Source organism: Hesperophylax consimilis, chromosome 3, assembly GCF_061612785.1.
Source record: "Hesperophylax consimilis isolate HC1 chromosome 3, BYU_Hcon_1.0, whole genome shotgun sequence".
NCBI classification, from domain to species: domain Eukaryota; kingdom Metazoa; phylum Arthropoda; class Insecta; order Trichoptera; family Limnephilidae; genus Hesperophylax; species Hesperophylax consimilis.
Genome location: NC_142838.1, coordinates 8,790,717 through 8,810,483, shown reverse-complemented (window position 1 = coordinate 8,810,483; position 19,767 = coordinate 8,790,717). Strand labels below are relative to the sequence as shown.

General features: G+C 32.7%; 1 protein-coding gene across 1 annotated transcript in view; it reads left to right on the top strand.

The window, feature by feature from the left end:
- egr (TNF superfamily member 12 eiger) overlaps positions 1–19,767 on the top strand; it is a 170,332-nt gene that overhangs the window by 115,863 nt on the left and 34,702 nt on the right. Inside the window, exon 2 of the mRNA XM_089647797.1 lies at positions 13,844–14,141. Within this exon, the coding sequence (XP_089503923.1) occupies positions 13,844–14,141 (298 nt within the window). The remainder of the gene's footprint in view (positions 1–13,843; positions 14,142–19,767) is intronic.

Here is a 19,767-nt window from a genome sequence, read left to right as displayed (position 1 = left end):
AGAAAATGTGTAGAAGTGTGGTATTTGTAAAGTCAAGAAAATTTTCCCTTACTTTGGGCACACAGACTCGCCCACAACACATTTATCTTTTCTGTCGTAATCACCATTACCATATTTTGTCGTGGGGGAGCGCCATTTATACTTTCTGCACTGGGCTCGGCTCTGACAACTGCTTGTCTTGAAGACGTACTACGTTCAACCGAGACTGACGTACATAAGGTTCCGACCATACCACGTCATCGGCCATTACGGCCGTACCGTTGGCATAATTACATTTTCTTCGAAGAGCAAATTTACATAACGATCCCAATAAAATTATGCTTGTGGGAGGAATTCATATCGCATATCCATGTGTTACCAATTTGCCATTAATGTATAATAATTGTACTACATATAACAGTTGGACATAATTAATTGCAGCTTGTCGAGCTCAATTTCTTTGGTTTAGATTGTTTTGTATTGCAGACATTGCTTTCGGGTTCCAAGAAATACTTTATTGTATTATTAAAATTACTAGCTGTATTGTTGTTCAGATAGAGAAAAAATATCCCGTGTTGCTTTTAGGTCCAACAGATGGCGATTTTTCTTTTAAAAAAGCATATTTTTCAATGCCACAGGTGACATCTATATAATACAGGTATATAAAAAGACACGCGTATTCGAATGCAAAGTTGTGTCACAATCTCAAAGCAATCAGTTAAGAACTTTCAAATATTTAAGATTTTGAACAAAAAAACATTGAATTTTGTATTTATGTAGACCAGCTATACTTCGCCACACGCTTTTTTTACATCCAACAGATGGCGCTGTTTTTAAAAAAAAAACAAGTATTTCCCTGCCACAGATGAAATCTATATAATATAGGTATTTAACATTTTTATTTACATAGACTAGCTGTACACCGCCACGCTTTGATGTGGCTCAGTCTGTCTCTGCAGATATATAAACTACTTACTTTTTAACAAACGAACATTAACATTTTTATTTATAAAAAATTCGTTTAATTAATTATTTGAGATCTATCGGAAAATAATTAATATAATTGAGATGGATTATGACTCCTCAGTATTATAGTACATCGTTGACGTAATAGATTCTGGAATCATGAAGTAATCGAAAAAAAAATTTTGGATACTCGTTGTTACGTTGGCACCAATGATTAGCTGAGGTTTTTTTTATTTCTCAGGCGGTACACAAAATCCACATTCCCACGTAGGACGGCTGAAGAACTCGTTATTGGAAAGGGGAAAAAGTGGGAAAGGGGAAGAAAAAAGGTGGGAAAGGAGAAAAAGAAAATAAGTAAAAATAGAATACGAGAGATGAATGTGCAAAAATTACGCTTGTCAAAATGATGAATAGAGAATTGAGATTCTTGAAAATGAATTCAAAAATCGATATACCTACAGAATAAACATTATTAATTTACATATTGTTAGAATTTACGAACAGTTTATCTTTGAAGTTAATATATTACTGTTGTGTTGTTTTTAATTTTAAGGTATTTATTATTAGTTCCAAGCTCACCATACGTAAAAATTTTTTTTTTCAGTTTATATGTCAATTAATCCAGATTCTACATTATTACTGGGATTTGCATCTCTACCAATTGAGCTATTGCCACCTGGTATATTAGTAGATTCGCCACCCCGGTAAGACTAAAGGATCTAGGTTCGAGTCCCAGTTGCAACCTTTTCTTATTTTACTAGGTTTTAAGCTATTTCATGTTTTCATTGAGAGTTGATTTATTTTTTATCATAAAACCAAAATACATAATTACATACATTTTACAGGAAAAGAAAATAATTACGTATCTTATTAAACTGTACTATACTAGAATTTTTTTTTGTATAAACCACCATATTTTGAGGTGGAATTATTCCGAGTTTTTCATATATTATCTTCTTCTCTCTACTCATATATATATAATATGGTATAAATGTACGCTCTATATATATTTAATATATTAAATAATTTGAGTAGGAAGAAGAACGTTTAATAGTCGGAAACGTCTACAGAAGATCTGGTATAATTAACTGAGAGAAACTCATCTTGAACCGGGGCAGAACTGTTCTTTTAATGGGCTTTCACTTAGAAGGAGAGTTGGGGATAGAAAAAACTTAAGTGAAGCTCGGATGTGCCAACATAGTGCAGAAGTGTTCGTAGAAGATGTGACGTAAATATGACTTATGGAATGTGGTAATAAATTTAACGTCATAATATTGGCATAATATTACGTAATATTGTCATAATATTACATAATATTGTCATGATATTACATAATATTGTCATGATATTACATAATATTGTCATAATATTACATAATATTGATATTATTTAAAACTGGATGAAAGGGTGAAATATGTATAAAATAGATTTTATACAAATATAAATATCTGTAAGTTCAAATATTTTATGTATGTTTGATAGCATCCGTGGTTGAAAGGTAAGGCTCTCGACTAGCAAGCCGGTCGTCGCGGTTTCAAATCCTGATTTGATTAATTTGTGTTAGTTCACAATGTATTTATTCATTTAAAATAATAACTAGTATATTTGCGGCACGTACCAGAGTGGAATATGCTCTCAGTATCGCCCTGGTGTAAGACCACCATTCAGAATTGAAAATTTGCTTGAAATACTTTGGCCGTGTTCGGAGACCAGATCTGTATAGCCTGGTACTTCTCCACCTACCTCTTCCCCATCTCCTTCCCCTCCCCACTACCTTCAGTCACAATATACCCCAATTGGGGATATATCATAGTCTCACTGACTCCAGACGGTCGGAAGCAGTTGGGACTCGTGTGAGGTATTCACAATTTAACATAATAAAATTTAGCTTTATCTTGACGTCACTTTAGTTTACAAATTTATGCATAATCCATGTTAATGCCGAAACCGGTTGGCGTGTTGCAATCAATTGTAGCTTTCCGAATAGAGTAAAATAAATGTACATTATTTGTTTCTGATTTGCGTAAAAACATCAAATCGAAAATTATACTTTTTTTTGTTTGAAGCTTATTTTAGAATATTGGTCGGGTTTAAGAAGCGAAATTTTCGGGAATTTTTTTTATATCTTCATTCTTTTGAGGGCACACTTAAACCACCCACTTGACATGTTTGCTGAATATTAATTTCGGCTTACCAAGATGCGTTAGACCAAAACCCATCAGGATATTAACATAATATTACAGAACATAAAATTTACCTTGCAGATAAACTTTTTTGATTAAAAAAATAAGTGCAGATTCTGCAAAACCAAAGTGTTATGGACACTTTTGGGCGATTGGTAGTGTGTTCGAAATTGGAAACTAGTTCACTACATTAGTTAAGTTACTTTAGAAACTAGATGGTAAAAGGAAACTTTTGAACTGACCTCAGTTACTTTTGTCCTTCCGCTCTCCAATGGTTTCTCCGAGGGTACAAAAGCACCAAGAAAACTTCGTTCCGGTATTCAACTTTCAAAAACACCTTAATTAAATAAAAATTGAAGATTTTCTGAAAACAATGAAGAATTCCATTTAGAAAATGTTTTTACCGCGAAACGTTATTCAAATGAATAAAGCAGCAAACACATATATTTTTTTAATTCATTCATAATCATTTTTTTTACATCCATAATTATTTTATATTTATTTTTAGTATCTCAAATTAATACTATATTTATTTCTTTCTTAATATAGCAAACAGATCTAATGGCGCTCAGTAAAATAACGAAACAATTAATACTAAAACAATTAATACTAAAGCACTTAATTGTTTCCCAGAATTCTAAAATCCTGGATAAACATTGAACGCATCGTTATTAAGACGGATGACTTGGCTAAATCAAACCAATGAAAGTGATTAAGGCATCCCAGTAATAAATATGACGTTTTTAAAATATACAATAACTTTAACATATACCGATTCTGTAGATAAGTATTTTATTTTTTTTGTTGTTTGTTTTTGGGGTGTTATGCCGTGTTGTTATGTATTTTATTACTTATTACTTTTCAAGAACGGTTTGATAATTTCATTATAAATGGTGTTAAGGGACGTTCTTGACATACTTTAACCAGTGATTCCGGACATCATTTGGAATAAAATAATTAATGACTTTAGTTACCTACTCAACCCGATCCCGACTGTCCAATAACTACTGATTTTAGTAACCCACCCCAACCCGATCCCGGTCCAATAACTACCGATTTTTTATGTTTTAAGCTAAAAAAAAAATCATTGTATTTCAAAATTTTATTTACATTTTTTAATCCAAATAATGTCGGGAATCACTGGTTAAAATAAGTCAAGTACGTCCCTTAACACCCTGTATAACTTTATAAATTGAAATCATTAAAGCGTTTTTGAAAAGTTATCAACTAACCTTTTTTTTAATATATATTTTTTTTACTAACCAATAAATATATATATTTTTAAATTTAATAACATTATTAGTTCTGCAAGTATTTTTTTGGTTTTTGTTATTGTTACAGTTGTTTCGACTTTCAAGGCCATTTTTAAACGGTGACAGTTTGAAAATGGTGGTTTTTGTTTTTGTTACAGCTGTTTCGGCTTTCAAGGCCATTTCTATGACTGTTGAAAATGGGACAGTTTTAAAATGGCCTTGAAAACCGGAACAGCTGTAACAATAACAAAAACCAATAAATACTTGCAGAACTTAATAATAATATTATTAACTTTGATTTAAATAAAGTTCTACGAATTAAATACAAAAACAATAAATAACCGAAATAGTTTGATCGAATGAGTTCAGAAGTCACCGGAACCCACGTCACTATCTACTATAGTAAGAATGACAATTAATTGCTTTGGATACAGGTGACGTCACGCGTTTTGATGAACTTAAAATAATAAGATTAAAAATTGATTGAAACTGATGTTTAAAAAAATGATGGTGTTAATTATAGATAGTAAATAATATTTCAACATTTTGTCTGAAATTTCTTGTTCTGAAATCATTTTATAAATTTTGATAATATTTTTGCATGATACATACATTTATTGATCCTTAATTTGGTCGTTATATCACGGGATATAAATACAATTTCATTTCGATCTAACAATGACCCAGTTACACGTCGTAAACATTCCAAAACATTCCAAATTCTTTTCACTCTCTCGGCTTGTTTGCCCATTTGGCGATGTAACCTCACTGCCTCTCTCACAGCTCACAAAGTGAACCAGTTTATGCCATATTTGGTATAAACACCGCACGTTATGGTATCAAGTACGATAACTATAAAAATAATTCAGGCCCAGGGGTGACCTGGCTCGTAGGAACTTCCAAATGGGCCTTAGAACAAAATTGTCCAAAATACTACGTCAATAAATATCTATTATTTCTAATTCTGATGTAAATTCTGTAATTCGAGGTGGAATTCTATTTTAAGAGGAATGGTTGTGCAGCCTTTATCATACAAAACTTAAATTTGGATTCGAGGACAAAATACCTGTACAAACTGAATATTTATGTTTATAATCAAAATTTGTAGCAAATATCTAGTAAGTATATGTGTTATTTTATTTATTTATGTTTAAAATCTATATCTATATAAATAAAAATGTAAATGTTTGTTCGTTCAAAATCTTAAATCTCCGAAAGTTCTTCTCTGATTGCTTTGAAATTTTGACACAACGTTGAATTTGAATACGCGTGTGTTTTTATATACCTATATTATATAGATGTCAACAGTCGCGTAGAATAGAAATTATAAGTACCTTTTCGGTTATATATTAAATAGGCTTTAATTTTGAAACTGCGTTTCCAAACTCATGAAACGATATTTTTTCATGAGAACTCCATGATATTCAGTATGTTCAGCTGGGGTGAATGCGTCCTATGGGGTAATTGCGTAAATTTAAAACCCTTTATATCCATCTATATTCATAGTAATAAGTTCCATTTTACTTTGCAGCTAAAGCTTTTCAAGAAAAATGCTTTAATCAGCTTTGACTATTGTAATTGCCCCATAGAACACATTACCCCAACTGACTTTCATTTTAAATTCCCTCACGTATGTATTGAATCAGACAACCCGTGACCACGGTTTTTCATAGAAATGCTTACATTCCAGATTCTGGGGATAGTTGAGATTGAAGCTAGCAGCCATGTGGCGGCAAAATCATTAATTTTTTATATATAGGATATATTTTGTGCTACGTAAACAAACGTTTGTGATGCCTCATAAAATGAAATAGATTAAAGTTAGAAAAAAACTCTACCCTACATGTGTTTCAATTTGAGAGATACTTTCATTTACACCTTCTCCGAAATTGTGACTATCGCAATAAATGTATTTGTGTTACAGTAAAAGATTTTTTGTTCCTCAACTTCGCATCACGTGGCATTTCCGAGAAAAGCACCTGACACGTGTGGCCTGATACCAAAACCAAAATGGGATATATTGTGTGATGGAAACAACAAGCGACTTTAGAAAAGCGTTTTACAACAATGTGCCTGTTTGAATTGCCAGTCTGCCCCTGTGAACCTCGTGTTTGGAAACCAAGGTCAAAATCCCAGGAGGCGTTACCCTTGTCATTGATTCGAAACGATTGACATTTAAAGACAATGAATGATAAAGTAGGTACACAAATTAAACACTTACCGTTAGTACTTGAAAGCTGGTTATCTCGACATATCTTTCGCGAAATTACTCGTACTTTCAATATGTTATACGATTTTCTAATATTTTTGGTTTGGCGAAGGACATGTGTTAATATTAAGTCCTTGCAAATATAAGGATATTTAAACGAAATTTTGAAGTGAAACTTCTTTAGGCGCGTAATGGATTTTCGGGGACGGAGTAAAACCGAGTCAGGATCGACACGAAAATGCGGGTACCCCCACCACCGCTCACCGTTCACTGTCCCTCTCTCACCATATGCGCTTGTTGAGGTGGGGGAGCCGCTCACGAACGTTTTGCTTTGAGTTACGAGCGAGATACGAGTTCGGTTTAGCAGGTCGGCCGGTAGCGCACTTGCGCGGCCACGCCCACCACGGCCAGTGAATCAGTTAGCAGCGTGCTCCCGCTGTTATAAGTTGTGTTCGCGTTTTGTGTTGCGTTTACATTTACATTTATAGTTGTAGTTCATTTAATTAATTCATTTAATTTTTGATGAAATGAAAATAGAGAGAGAGGAATACTAGAAGTTTCACTTCTGTCTTGCGTAGGCTTGACACACCCACTTTTTTATTTTTTTTTAAAGAAAGACAAACATTCCCGGGTTGCGAATAACCTGACCATATTTGAAAATCTCCTACTACCACCACAGTAAGCTGAAAATGTTGTTTGTGTTGTGATGGAGGACTTGGCCAGCCGAGGAATTGAACACACTACGCCTGGGTGGGACCAAAACGCGATGTCAACTCGACCACCGACCGATCGTATTGATTAAATAATTTGAATGAAGTTGATTCTGTTTTTCTTGAGAATAAAATATTATGCTATGTATAATTAGAACGAAATTTCCGCGAGCCGTGCCACGAATTATGGAAAGGAACGAAGCAACAGCAAACGGGCGAAACACCGTTTGCTGTTGCTTTGTTCCTTTCTCGTAATTTCTTCCTGTTTATACGCATCCTTATATAACGCGCCATTGAATTTAAAAAGACACCGATTATATATCAGGAAGACAAAGCACGATGAAGTAATTTAAAACAAGGTTCTGGAGCACTTACATTTTTAAGTCCCACCGAACACCCGAACTCACTAACATTACATAAATCTCTAAAAGAAAAGATATATCCGATCAAAAATTCTTATTCAAAATCATCAACAAAGGTGTTGACAATGACCACTTTCTAAAAACGTTAATTACCACTGTCCAGTTCGAAACATGTGCTCAATGAACTATTCAAGATCCAACACTCAAAAAGTAACGACACACAACATTCACTTTTTTAGAAGTACATGCACAATATGCAATAATATCTTCTATTTATCCTCAGGTCAATTTAATAAATACACATTATGAAAAAATAAATCAAGAGATTATTTTCACATAGTTTGATTTAACGTTACCTGTGTATTGATTATTATGTATTAATTGGTGTTTAAACTACTCGAACGATTTTTGGCAGATTAGGACAAGTTTGCAAAACGTCTTGAGCGATCGCTTTCATTTGATGAACCCCTAAAAAACCCCTGAGATAAACAATGAAATTACAGTAAGCTGTTCATATTAGTCCTGGGTCGATCGTGAATGACCCGCTCATTGAAGCCCAGCACAAGCCACCAAAGAGCGGCCGGGTTATTTTTTCTTCAACACCCGGGTCTCTCGACCTACTATCGCGACTCACTCTCGCTACTCGGGTGCCGCACAGTGGGCTGAAAATCGCCTTTCATATACCTACATAGAGACTTGAATTTTCAAGGGTATTTTTTTTGGCTAGAAATGGATTCTGCTGATCATTACTATGCTATAAAATTTCGTACGAAGCAATTGCGTGTACAAATGAAGGAGTTATCATTTTTTAAGAAAAAATTGTATGGCACTGACTTTAAAAATGAGGCTATCTCTGGAATCATAAGGTTGGCCATTCTATCCTTACACAAAGATATACTACTATTTATTTGTATTTTTTGACATACTTCGTATTGTGGCGCAACTTGCGATTTTTTTTTAAATCCTCAAATTTGAAAAAAACACTTTTTAATGTTGATGATTCATTTTTATGCTTAAATGCTTTTAGGCTTCATCTATAATTGGTTTTATTTTTGCTATATAATACTTATGTACAAACTGAAATAAATGAAAACTGTCGATTTCCCGAAAATTAGAAAATAAATAAATACAATTATTGTTCTCGCAATTCAATTATTCCGTTAAATTTACAATTGAGCTTATTTATAATTGATTTAACTATTCGTATGCACGTTAAATTCACCCAGGTAATATATTTAGATTTTTCCCGAGCTTTTCCCACCTATTCATTTCATTCATTTCCGTTTATTAATGGTCTAATGAATAATGAAAGATTTTCCGGACAGAAAAGTTCTCTGAATAAAGGAAGAAAACATTTACCTCAATCTGTGAGTATAATTTGATTAGAAACATTTATTCAACTCGATTTTAAATCCTAGCTTCTCTTACGTTGGGGGCGTTAACTCGGCGCCGGGCAATTTGTTCAGTTACGGGCCAGATTTATTAAATTCTCTGAAACTTTTATCTCTCAAATTGGCACGCAAATCTGTTATTTATAAAATTCTTTATATAAAACAAATGGGCTCCCTTAAAGAATCAATGTCTAAGTACATAGAATAACGAAGAAAACTAGAAGTGCCTTCCATACAAATTAAGTACCTTTTGGTTCTAGGCCATTTAGCACGCGGTCTGTCTCTCTTACAAAAATAAAATATTCAAATGAAATTGTTTATCACCATTTCATTTGAATTTCATAATCTTCGTAAAACACAGTTTTGTAATGAATTGTATGTAATCGAATTGAGCTTATTGCCCACATAAATAACATAACAGGCCGTATTTGGGCTTACATTTGGATCACGAAACACGCCCAAATGTCACTTCTTGCGTTATTCTTTATTATATGGTATCAAAGAAGAAACTATTTTAATATTACTTTAAAAATATTACCGTAATCTTACATGGGTATTGAATGTTTTGTATTATTGACAGGTTGACTGCAATCGAAACGTCAAACCGAATACGTGGTTAATAAACGCAAAACCAAAGATTTGAAATTTGCATTCAAATTCGACTTACGTAAAATGCAACGGTCGTCTGACTATGTCTAGTATGAAAGAGACAGCATAAGAAAGCAGTTTAAAGAGTGCTTTTATTGTCAATTATCTCTTTTTATTTACCCACACCCGTCCTAAATTCATTGTGTTAATCCAGTCATATAAACTATTATTCCGCCATCCGAATTCACAATACACAATATCTTATTGGAAGATTATTAGTGGTTGGTCGGCGTAACTTTGGACGTTACCAATCAAAAAGTTACACAAATATCTATCATAATTTTTTTGAAGAATGTTCCTTTATGTTTTTATTTGTGATGATACATTTAATGAATTAAAGTCAAATTATTTTAATCGACATGTTTCGAGAACAATGGTTTATTCGTATGTTGTTATCATGTGTGCATTATATACTGGGTAAAGTGCGCTAACTTCAGGTAGTGATTCTACATGATTTTAGAAGTAGAAAAAATAAATAAAACTTATTTTGAAATTCCAACGTTTTAATTTGTATGCAAAATAAAAGTTGGAATTTCGAAGTTATGTTACTTTTTTACTTCTACCATGACATAGAATCATCTCCCGAAGTTATCACCCCGGACACCCTGTATAAAACAGTAGGCAGTTTATGCTCAGAAATGAGAACATTCCGAGTAACTTTATACTTTAAAAATGTACAATAAGGAGGAAACCGAAACCAAACAATTACCAGAAGCTTGATAATGTGGCTGATTATAAAACATTAAACAAATTATGATTTATTTATGGTAGGATTTCTTTTTAAATTTTGTTTTTAAAGCCCATTTAAATTCAGCCAAATTCTGGATATTAGTAAGAGCTTAGGGAAGTTTATTCCAAATAATCGGACCAGTTACAAGAAAAGAGGGATCATAGTAAACGGCTCGATTTGACCTAGAAAGTTTGATTAGACGATACTAACATCTAGATATGCTGACCTTAGAGTAAGCTGTCTATCATTTAAGTTTTGTCGCACATATAGTTCCGATATATAGGCTGGTGCCATTCCTTGCAATGCTTTGAATGTCATTAAGCAGATCTTAAACTCTATTCTTTCAGGGTTAGCGAAGCCAATGAAGACAATCCCTATATCTGTGTTATTACAAATGTACCCAGTACTATTTAAGTTTAATTACCGTTCTATAAATTTTCCAAAAGTATAATTTTCTATTATAAAAGTTTCTTAAATCTGTTGAAGCCGTTTGATTTGTATAATAATTTCCTTTCCACTTCCACTTTCCATTTACATACTTTGCGTTTCGTTCTCCTGCAAAATGTGGAATCAGCAATATCTCTACACCGCAGCACGCGCTATAGCTGCTACGTGTTATGTCGGGCGTCGGGAAAATTTTATGAAAACTACACATCATTCCCGTCCAACCTTTGAGCTCCTGTTCTGTAATACGATAAGGCAAGTAGACATTTATAACAACGCAGAAATGGATACAATCGCTGTTACTTAATTTTAGCGCTTTGCCTTACTTGGCTTCTTTATTTTACTTTAAGAGTACCTGTAAATATGTTTTTTTTACCAGATTCGAATTCGTCATTAACCTTTATTGAACCTAGGTTTACTGAAGAAACTTCATGAATATAAATAATTCATGAATAAACAGGACTTTTTATTATTAGATATATTTTTTTTCAATGAACTGACGACAAACAATAGCGATTGAACAAGTATATTAATATTATTAACACTCGCAAATACAAACACAACTTCTTGTTTTCCTTAATTATTATCAAACAAACGAATTTCGGTTATGGTTCTGTCTACGAATGATTAAATATCATTCTGGTTCAACATACTAATTTCGGTTTTGGGTCTTACCGTGAGTAATTGTTAGGACGGGTTGTTTGAGAGAATTTGAACAATTCATCAAATTTCAACGTTCTTTTTCGGGTTCTGTGAAAGTCTTATTCAAAGTTCTGTTATTTTATCATTATAGGCTAGTTGCTTGACCGAACTGAAATAAAAACAGAACTTGAAAAAATCTTTCACAGAACCTGAAAATGAACGTTGAAATTTGATGAATTGTTCAAATTCTCCGACACAACCCGTCTCTCTATTCAATAAACTCGGATGTGTTTTGAATTTTTGGAACTAATTGTGTCAAGCATTCAGACAAGCGATTAAGTACCTATAATGTAATATTTTTTACCATTAAATTATTTTAATTAATTTTCAGGAAAGCTTCATTTTCTAAGTAACTAGATTTACTAACATAATATCCCATGATTTTTCACGGGTCTAGCTAGTCTCGGCTAAAAAAAGAACTTATATTTAACAACTATTTATTCAAGTGATAAGATGCGTATAAATTCCCACCCGCCACTCTACACAAATTTAACTTACTTTTAAAATAGAAGAATCACTCCTTTGGGATTAACCGCCCTCTGAGAAGTGGGGTGTCCTTTAAAACCGATTCAAGGACGAAATTAAAGAAACAAATCATTCTTTATTCCTTACCTTTCCCTACCCTAAGACCGTCAACAAACCTTAAAAGGGAGCATGATTTTATTGCCATCATAATTAGGTAGGTTGAAAGAAACTGCCACCAGGCAATCTACCCATCTCCATTTAAAAAATTTACTCCTACGTACATACTTAAAAATTTTGTGTTAAAAGGCCAAGAAATAGTTGTGATGATTCTGGTTGTAATAAACTTCACAAAAAGCACGGAGTGTTTTGGAGAGCCAGTGAAATCGATAACTTTACAATATTGAATCAATAGGCATAACTACCGACGATTTTATACCGATTTCGATACCGATACCGATAGCCAGACCGATATTGATAACGCAAAAAAAAAGAAATCAATACAAATATTAATAAATTCAAACTGTTGAATTGAAATACTTAACTAAATATGCATTGGCAGTCCGCATTTACTTTTTCACACTAAAAAGGGAGTTAATTAATTAATGAGGTCTTTATTCACAAATTGTTTTGTTAACAAATATCGTTTCTCCGCCCGAACCAACATTGGACCGAATGATTCAACTCGCCGCATGTACGACTTTTTTCAATTCTAAGAGCTTCGTTAGTTCAACTCTTATCAATTGTTGACCGTGCTCGAATATCGTTGACCATAGATGAAGTTTTTAGTCAATATGACCTACAGAAGTAAAATATTATTTAAGATTTTCACGGCCAAAAGTATTTTTGATATTTATTATTGGGGTATTATGTCGTGTTGGCTAACTCCTTCTTTAGACAACGTTTCGGACAACGTTACAATGTCCATCATCAGGGCAGATATTTTACCGCTATTCTGGTATTAACGTATCAACAAGAAGTCGTAGTTTTTGATCTGGCATATAAAACTTAACTAAATATTCAGATTTTAATTATCTGCTTAGTTTTTCAAATGACAAAATACGCGCCACGGTTTGTTTGTTCAGTAATTTTGTAAAATTTTCAGGAAACGAATCATTTGATCACTTCTATGCTTACTCATTCTAACAGATTTACAATAAATGAGAAAATTCCACGACAGGGAGAATTATTTTTGCTAATTTTTGCTGAAATTGAAACTTCCACTAAGCCGTAAACAACCAACATGTATTTTGAATTATCAACATTATTATCCATGAGCGAATATAATTGCAGCTAGAATATGGTTTTGAGGTATTTAATTCACACGTAATATCTCCATTAATACCCACAAAATATCTTTATTAATATTCAGATGATATCTCCATTAATACTCAGATAACATCTTCATTAATACTCTGATAATATCTAAATTAATACTCACAAAATATCTCCATTAATACTCACATAATATCTCCATTAGTAATTGCAACCGATTTTTTCATATTTTCCTAGAACTTCACTCGAAAACGAAAACTAATATCAAAAAAGTAATGCGACAAAATCGACTCCAAATGTGATGTTGATTTACCAGCTTCTCGCTTGTACTACGAGTTGCCGAACAATGTGTATACATATTAAGAAATAAAATAATGAAACAAAAACTTAAAAACCTTTTTTGGTTTTGTTCTCTCGGTTTCGTGCACTAAATCTTGTAAAATTCCAACACCCCTAGATTGAAAATACCATAGGTCCAGCGGAGTAAGTTGTCCTCATATCAAAATTCTAACATGAATTTATTTTTCAGGTCAACGCGGAGGCGGACAGGATACCAAAACGTATCAATCTTTACGACGACGCGCTGACTGACGATGAGGACTTAGCCGATGACGACAACTCCGACGGTTCTGGTTTCTCGGACTATGACGCTGATGACGAGAGCAGCAAGGAGACAGGAATGGAAGCCATTGACCAGATCGACTTCCTCGGGGAAGTTATGGAGGCCACCCTGCAGGATAAAAGTCAAACGAGTACGGATTTGCATCCCCCTATAAAGAAGGTCATGAGGATTCTACCAGATGAAGGAGAGCTGAAAGAAAAATACTGTAAGTATTACTAAAATCAGTATTTAGTAAATACTTGTTTTTCTTTGTAATGACCATATTAATTTCAGTTATCTGTTCGTTGTCAAATCTGGATCAATGATCTCAAATTTGTTTTAAGTGATATTTTCATTGGAACTGTGGAACTTGGAAGAATTCATACAAGCGATAATGTAGATAACGTACCCATAGTATAATATTTAACAGAAAAATATTTTTACTGACATTTTCAAAAATAGAACTGATTTGTCTAAAATACGGACCATCCTGCGATTTTTCACGGATCTGCGCTAGCGTCTTCATTTTCTTAAAATGTGAATGAGATTATTTTATAAAATATCTTCATAGACCCCTTTTTAGACCAACTTCTAAATATTTCTAGTTTTGAATTTGTTAATTCGTGGTAAAATCCCTCAGTAATTCAATGATTAAAACTTTTCGACTTATATTTATATTCAGACTACTCGTAGATTTTATGTATAACCTTATCTAATGAAATTTAAAACATTAATGAAATTTAAAGCAGGCAACATGAAAAATCTACGTTAATTTAGAGTTTAAAAATTAATCGTTTGCTTTTAATTACTCTCAGTAAGGAATTGAAGGCATTGAAATAAAAGTTTTATTTACATACTTAAGGCGAAACTTAATGCTAAATCACTATTTTGATTAATCTTTGTAACAAATTGGTACAACATTATGGTTGCTAAAAATATGCTTTAGATAATTTGAAGGTTTTTCTACCGTTTCGCTTGAGTAAGAATACAAATAAAATAATAAATTACTTAGTAAAAAATATAAATGTTAACTACTAAAAAATATTTTTCTCAATGGAAATGTATGAACACGTAAAGGAAACAACTTAAAAAAATACAGTGATATAGCTAAGATTATCTGTGACAGTTTCACTTGATTAAATTTTTTGTTTTTTTATAAAATTATTTACAAAATAAATGAAAAACAGTATTATGCTTGAAATCGAACGTTTCTAGACTCCGGTTGTCAAGAGATTTTAATGCCTATTACCAACAGTATAAGATGTACCAAGAATATACACATTTTTAGCTTGTAGCTTCCTCTTAAACGCGGATTCGAGATTTCTCACCCCCTGACGTAGTAATTATCATTTTTATTTATTTTTTATTTTTTATTATTGTTTTTGTGTTTAATTCGTAGAACTCCATTTATTTTTTTTTTAAATTTAATTAAAATCAAATTTAATAATATAATTATTAAGTTCTGCAAGTATTTTTTGGTTTTTGTTATTGTTACGGCTGTTTCGGCTTTCAAGGCCATTTTAAAACTGTGTTACTCCACGACAGATTAATTTTCCAGTTAAGTACAGTTCAAGATCTTATTTTGATGAACTTCATAATTTGCAAGCGAGGTATTTAAACAGTTTTAAATTTTTAGTACCTAATTAAATACACCTACTGCTTAAGAAATTTCATTCAATATCACTAGTCCCTCTTGTCATTGTACATTGTTCTAAAACATCTGTTCTGTCATGTGTCATGGAAACGAGACCGTGGCTGAAATTTTCAGGCACGTATAAGCCATAACATTAACAGAGTAATAAGCTATCACCATATTAAAACTAAGTATACCAAGATTTGTAGAGCGTCTGTTATCTAGCTAAATCTATTCGTTGCCTTAAATAAGTCCATAATATGGTTCATGAACCTCGGATAAGTTCTGCGTCCTATAGATATACATACATGAGGATTATTTTTTCTGAATTTGTTCCAGCATAATCCAGCTCACTTCTTATGATGCCATCGAACTTAATATCCTATCATAACTATGCAGCAATCTGAAGCCGCCAATGAGAAGGTTTATTAAGTTTTGTTTTAAGCGTAATATCTCTTTTCTTGTTCAATACTGCTACGTGTAAATTAGTTAATTAAAAGATAATTTTATTTCATGACAGAATGGAAAAAGACTGAATTTTATACGATCAAAACTTTCAGGATTTTAAGCCTGCTTTTTTTCAGTTTGGGTATTAAATATTCCGTTAGTGTTCGATGAGTAAGTCATCAGCTTCGAGTAAGAACTTACCGTATGCGACTTTGAGATTTATGAATAGGTACCCAAAAGCTTAAGCCTACTTTATTGAGACAGTAATTACTTTTAAGGTACAAAACTTACGAGATAAAAAATTCAGACTTTTTAAATGTTTTTGTGTTTATTTTGAAAAGTTCTAATTTAATCTTGTTTTGGACAGTTTGGCGATGCCTTATTACTTTTCAGAATGCGTCAGAATATTTAAGCTCAAATGATAATTTTCTTTATAAGGAACGTTAATTAAACCGTTAATAGAAAAATAATTTCAGATTAATATTCATAATGGTCTAGAAACAAATTGTAATTTGGACTTTGCATACATGACTTTTAATTCGGGAACTTTGATTGCGATAGACATTTTTTATTCAATAGTTCAAAAATCTGACTGAATGGACTCCACTAACCTGCCATACGTACAGTCCGCAGCAAGAAATAGTCTATTTATTTAACGAAGATTGTAATTTACAGTTTTGTTCCAAGATTGATGATATTTTACACACTTGACCTTCAATACAAGAGGAATATCACTGTCTAAATGAGATTTCTGAAAAACACCCCCAATCCCCTTTCCCACACTTTAATGCAGAATGTTTATACTTTTTGATGAAATTTTGAACACTCGACGTTCAAAAGGAATTTCAAACAAAAAAATCTGGTCTTCATGTTATAAACGGGACTGGAGGGCTCTAACGAATGATATGACAAATTCCATAACGAACTGTCAATAAAGCACGAATACGTTATGAGGAAGTCGTAACACGTGTTCTTCAAAATAACCAGAGATGTGCTTTATTTCAAATAAATCCATTTCAAATGGAAATGCAAAATGCAAAATGGGTATTTTCCATTTTGCATTTTAAATGCTTTTCTAAAAACCATTTTGCATTTTGCATTTTAAATGCTTTTCTCAATGCATTTTCCATTTAAAATGCTTTTTTGCCACATTCTTCCTATTATCTCCACTCATCTTTTTTTCATAAGCCCCAAATATCAGTCGGTCCTCAACCTCGCTATGAGAGATAATTTACATTTGTCAAGTTGCTCCCTGGTAGGAGCCCTGGCAATTGAGTGATACCATTACAAAAAATACTGAACATGGGGCCATGACGCTGTAATATTAAATGTTAGATAGCAGTTTCTATGTTTTTACGTTGGCAACATTAGCCTGCGCAATTTTTTTGTGGTTTCATAATCCGTAGTCATGGTATTTTTGGATTTACCATCATGTAATATGTTTGTTCTACATTGATGTCCATTATTAAATGAAAAAATTGTTTAAAAATTCTATAATTATTTTGATTGTTTGACCTGAGAAACCATTTTGCATTTTCAATGCATTTTGAAAATAGGTATTTTGCATTTTGCATTTGAAATGCTTTTCTAAAAACCATTTTGCATTTTGCATTTTCAAATGGTAAAGTTTTGACCCATTTCCATTTTGCATTTCAAATGGTTTTGGGTACCCATTTTGCACATCTCTGAAAATAACAATATATTCATATCTCGTCCATTATATTCATTCGGACAAGCCCACCTTGTTTACAATTCTATTGTTACTCCGCATTTAAATTATTGTTCTAGTGTTTTATTCTTATGTAACGAAGCCCAAAAATAATAAACTCCAGGTTATACAAAATAGGGGGATGAGGATGATTTGAAAACGCAACATTTTTACTAGAGTTAAAATTATGTTACAAAATTTAAATATGATGACAACCAAACAACATATAATATATAATACGTTAACAATGATGTATAAGCTTCAAAATAATATGCTCCCAAATTATCTGCAAAGAAATATTATGTACCATGAAAATGTTCACAATTATCCTACGAGAAGACGCAGAGATTTTAGGCTTCCCAAAACTAAACTTTCATGCACACAAAACAGCGCGTTTTATAAAGGGCAAAAACTTTATAATTACCTACCAGATGTCATAAAGGAAGCCACAAGCCTTAGCACTTTTCATAGGACATGTGCTTTATATGTAAAAAATAATTTTTGATTGTTGAACATACTCACCAATATTATTTTAGTCACCTAGATATCCTATATAATATAATTTTGTGAATTTATCTTTTTCTCTTAAAATGTAATTGTTATTTTTTGTAATTTTTATATTTTCCTACTAGATGTATGAAAAAATTTGCTTACATCTAAATAAAGATTCAAAAACAAAAAAAAACAAACAAACCTGCTTGAACACGTCATCGGATATATTCTGAATTACTAATATTTTATTAGGAAATGGTCATGGAATCACATTTTTAACAGTATTTTGATAAAAATGTCGTACTCATCTTTCTACGTTTGTGTAGGTACATATAATATCGAAAAACCCAACATAAAGGCCGGGCAACGCTGGGAACTTCAGTTAGTCGGTAAACAAATATTATTCGATCACTAAAATCAACAGAATTTCCATAATATATGAGTACGAGTGATGTATTTTAAGTAAGCCTCATTGGAGAGGTGAAAAATGTCAAAACCATCGGATATTGATTTTTAGGCAGCTCCGTTTAATTCCGAATATACCTTCATTGTGGTGACCGGATTTATTCCACTCCAGAGACATCAACTCCCCCGAACCCTTTTACGTCAATTACTTGCCTAAGCTAAAGCAAAGCCTCCGCCGAGTGACCTTGGAGCGGATATGGATATGTGCGGCTGAGGCAGAATTTCGGAAACTGCGATCTTCGATTTCCGTCGCCTAGGGGATGGAGATAATCCCTCAGAGAATCGCCAGCCTCTTGTCATCTTATAGCTCGGATCTTAAATCATTATTTATTGAGATTTAACGTAAATGTTCGATGAAAAAATTGGATAATTATACATAGTCGAAACAGAGCAGAAAACGGTACTAACGTACTGTCACTGGAATGAGGTTGTTATTTTTTTTTTTTTTTAAATGTAAATTGTCGCTGTCCCATTTGTTTGTCGTTTGATGGGTATTACGGTCTGATGCGTTTGTTAAAACTATAATAAAAAAAACAAAATTATTGTATTTTATGCACTCGAACTCATTTATTTATTTATTTATTATTTATTAACGCCCTATCGGGCTTTTACATAGTAAGTTGACATAGCATTTGCAAAGATGCTATGGTTGATATGGTTATACTTCTTCCTTCCTATACCTTGTGTTGTGCCCTAAATTTATCACTCACAGTCCATTTACAATCTTAATCTAAAGCTGCATAATTGGTATATTATAGTTTTTCATTAGAGATAACACAGATACATATAGACAGTAATAATCAAGATAATAAAAAACATTAATCGGATAATTTTCCTGCATCCTACACATTTACACGCCCTACTGTCGAATTTGGCAGCCATCTCTGGTCCGGAGCCCCAAAATACCTGAAAAAAACCCTTGACTCTGTGCAGAAACGGGCGGTCCGTTTGATAGATTCCCCAATCTTAACAAACGGGCTGCAATCTTTAGAGCACAGGCGTCAGGTAAGTATGCTGTCCTTGTTCTATCGGTATTACAATGGAAGATGCTCTGAGGAACTAGCGTCAATGATCCCTTCGGCAGCGGTGCGTAGTCGGGATACACGC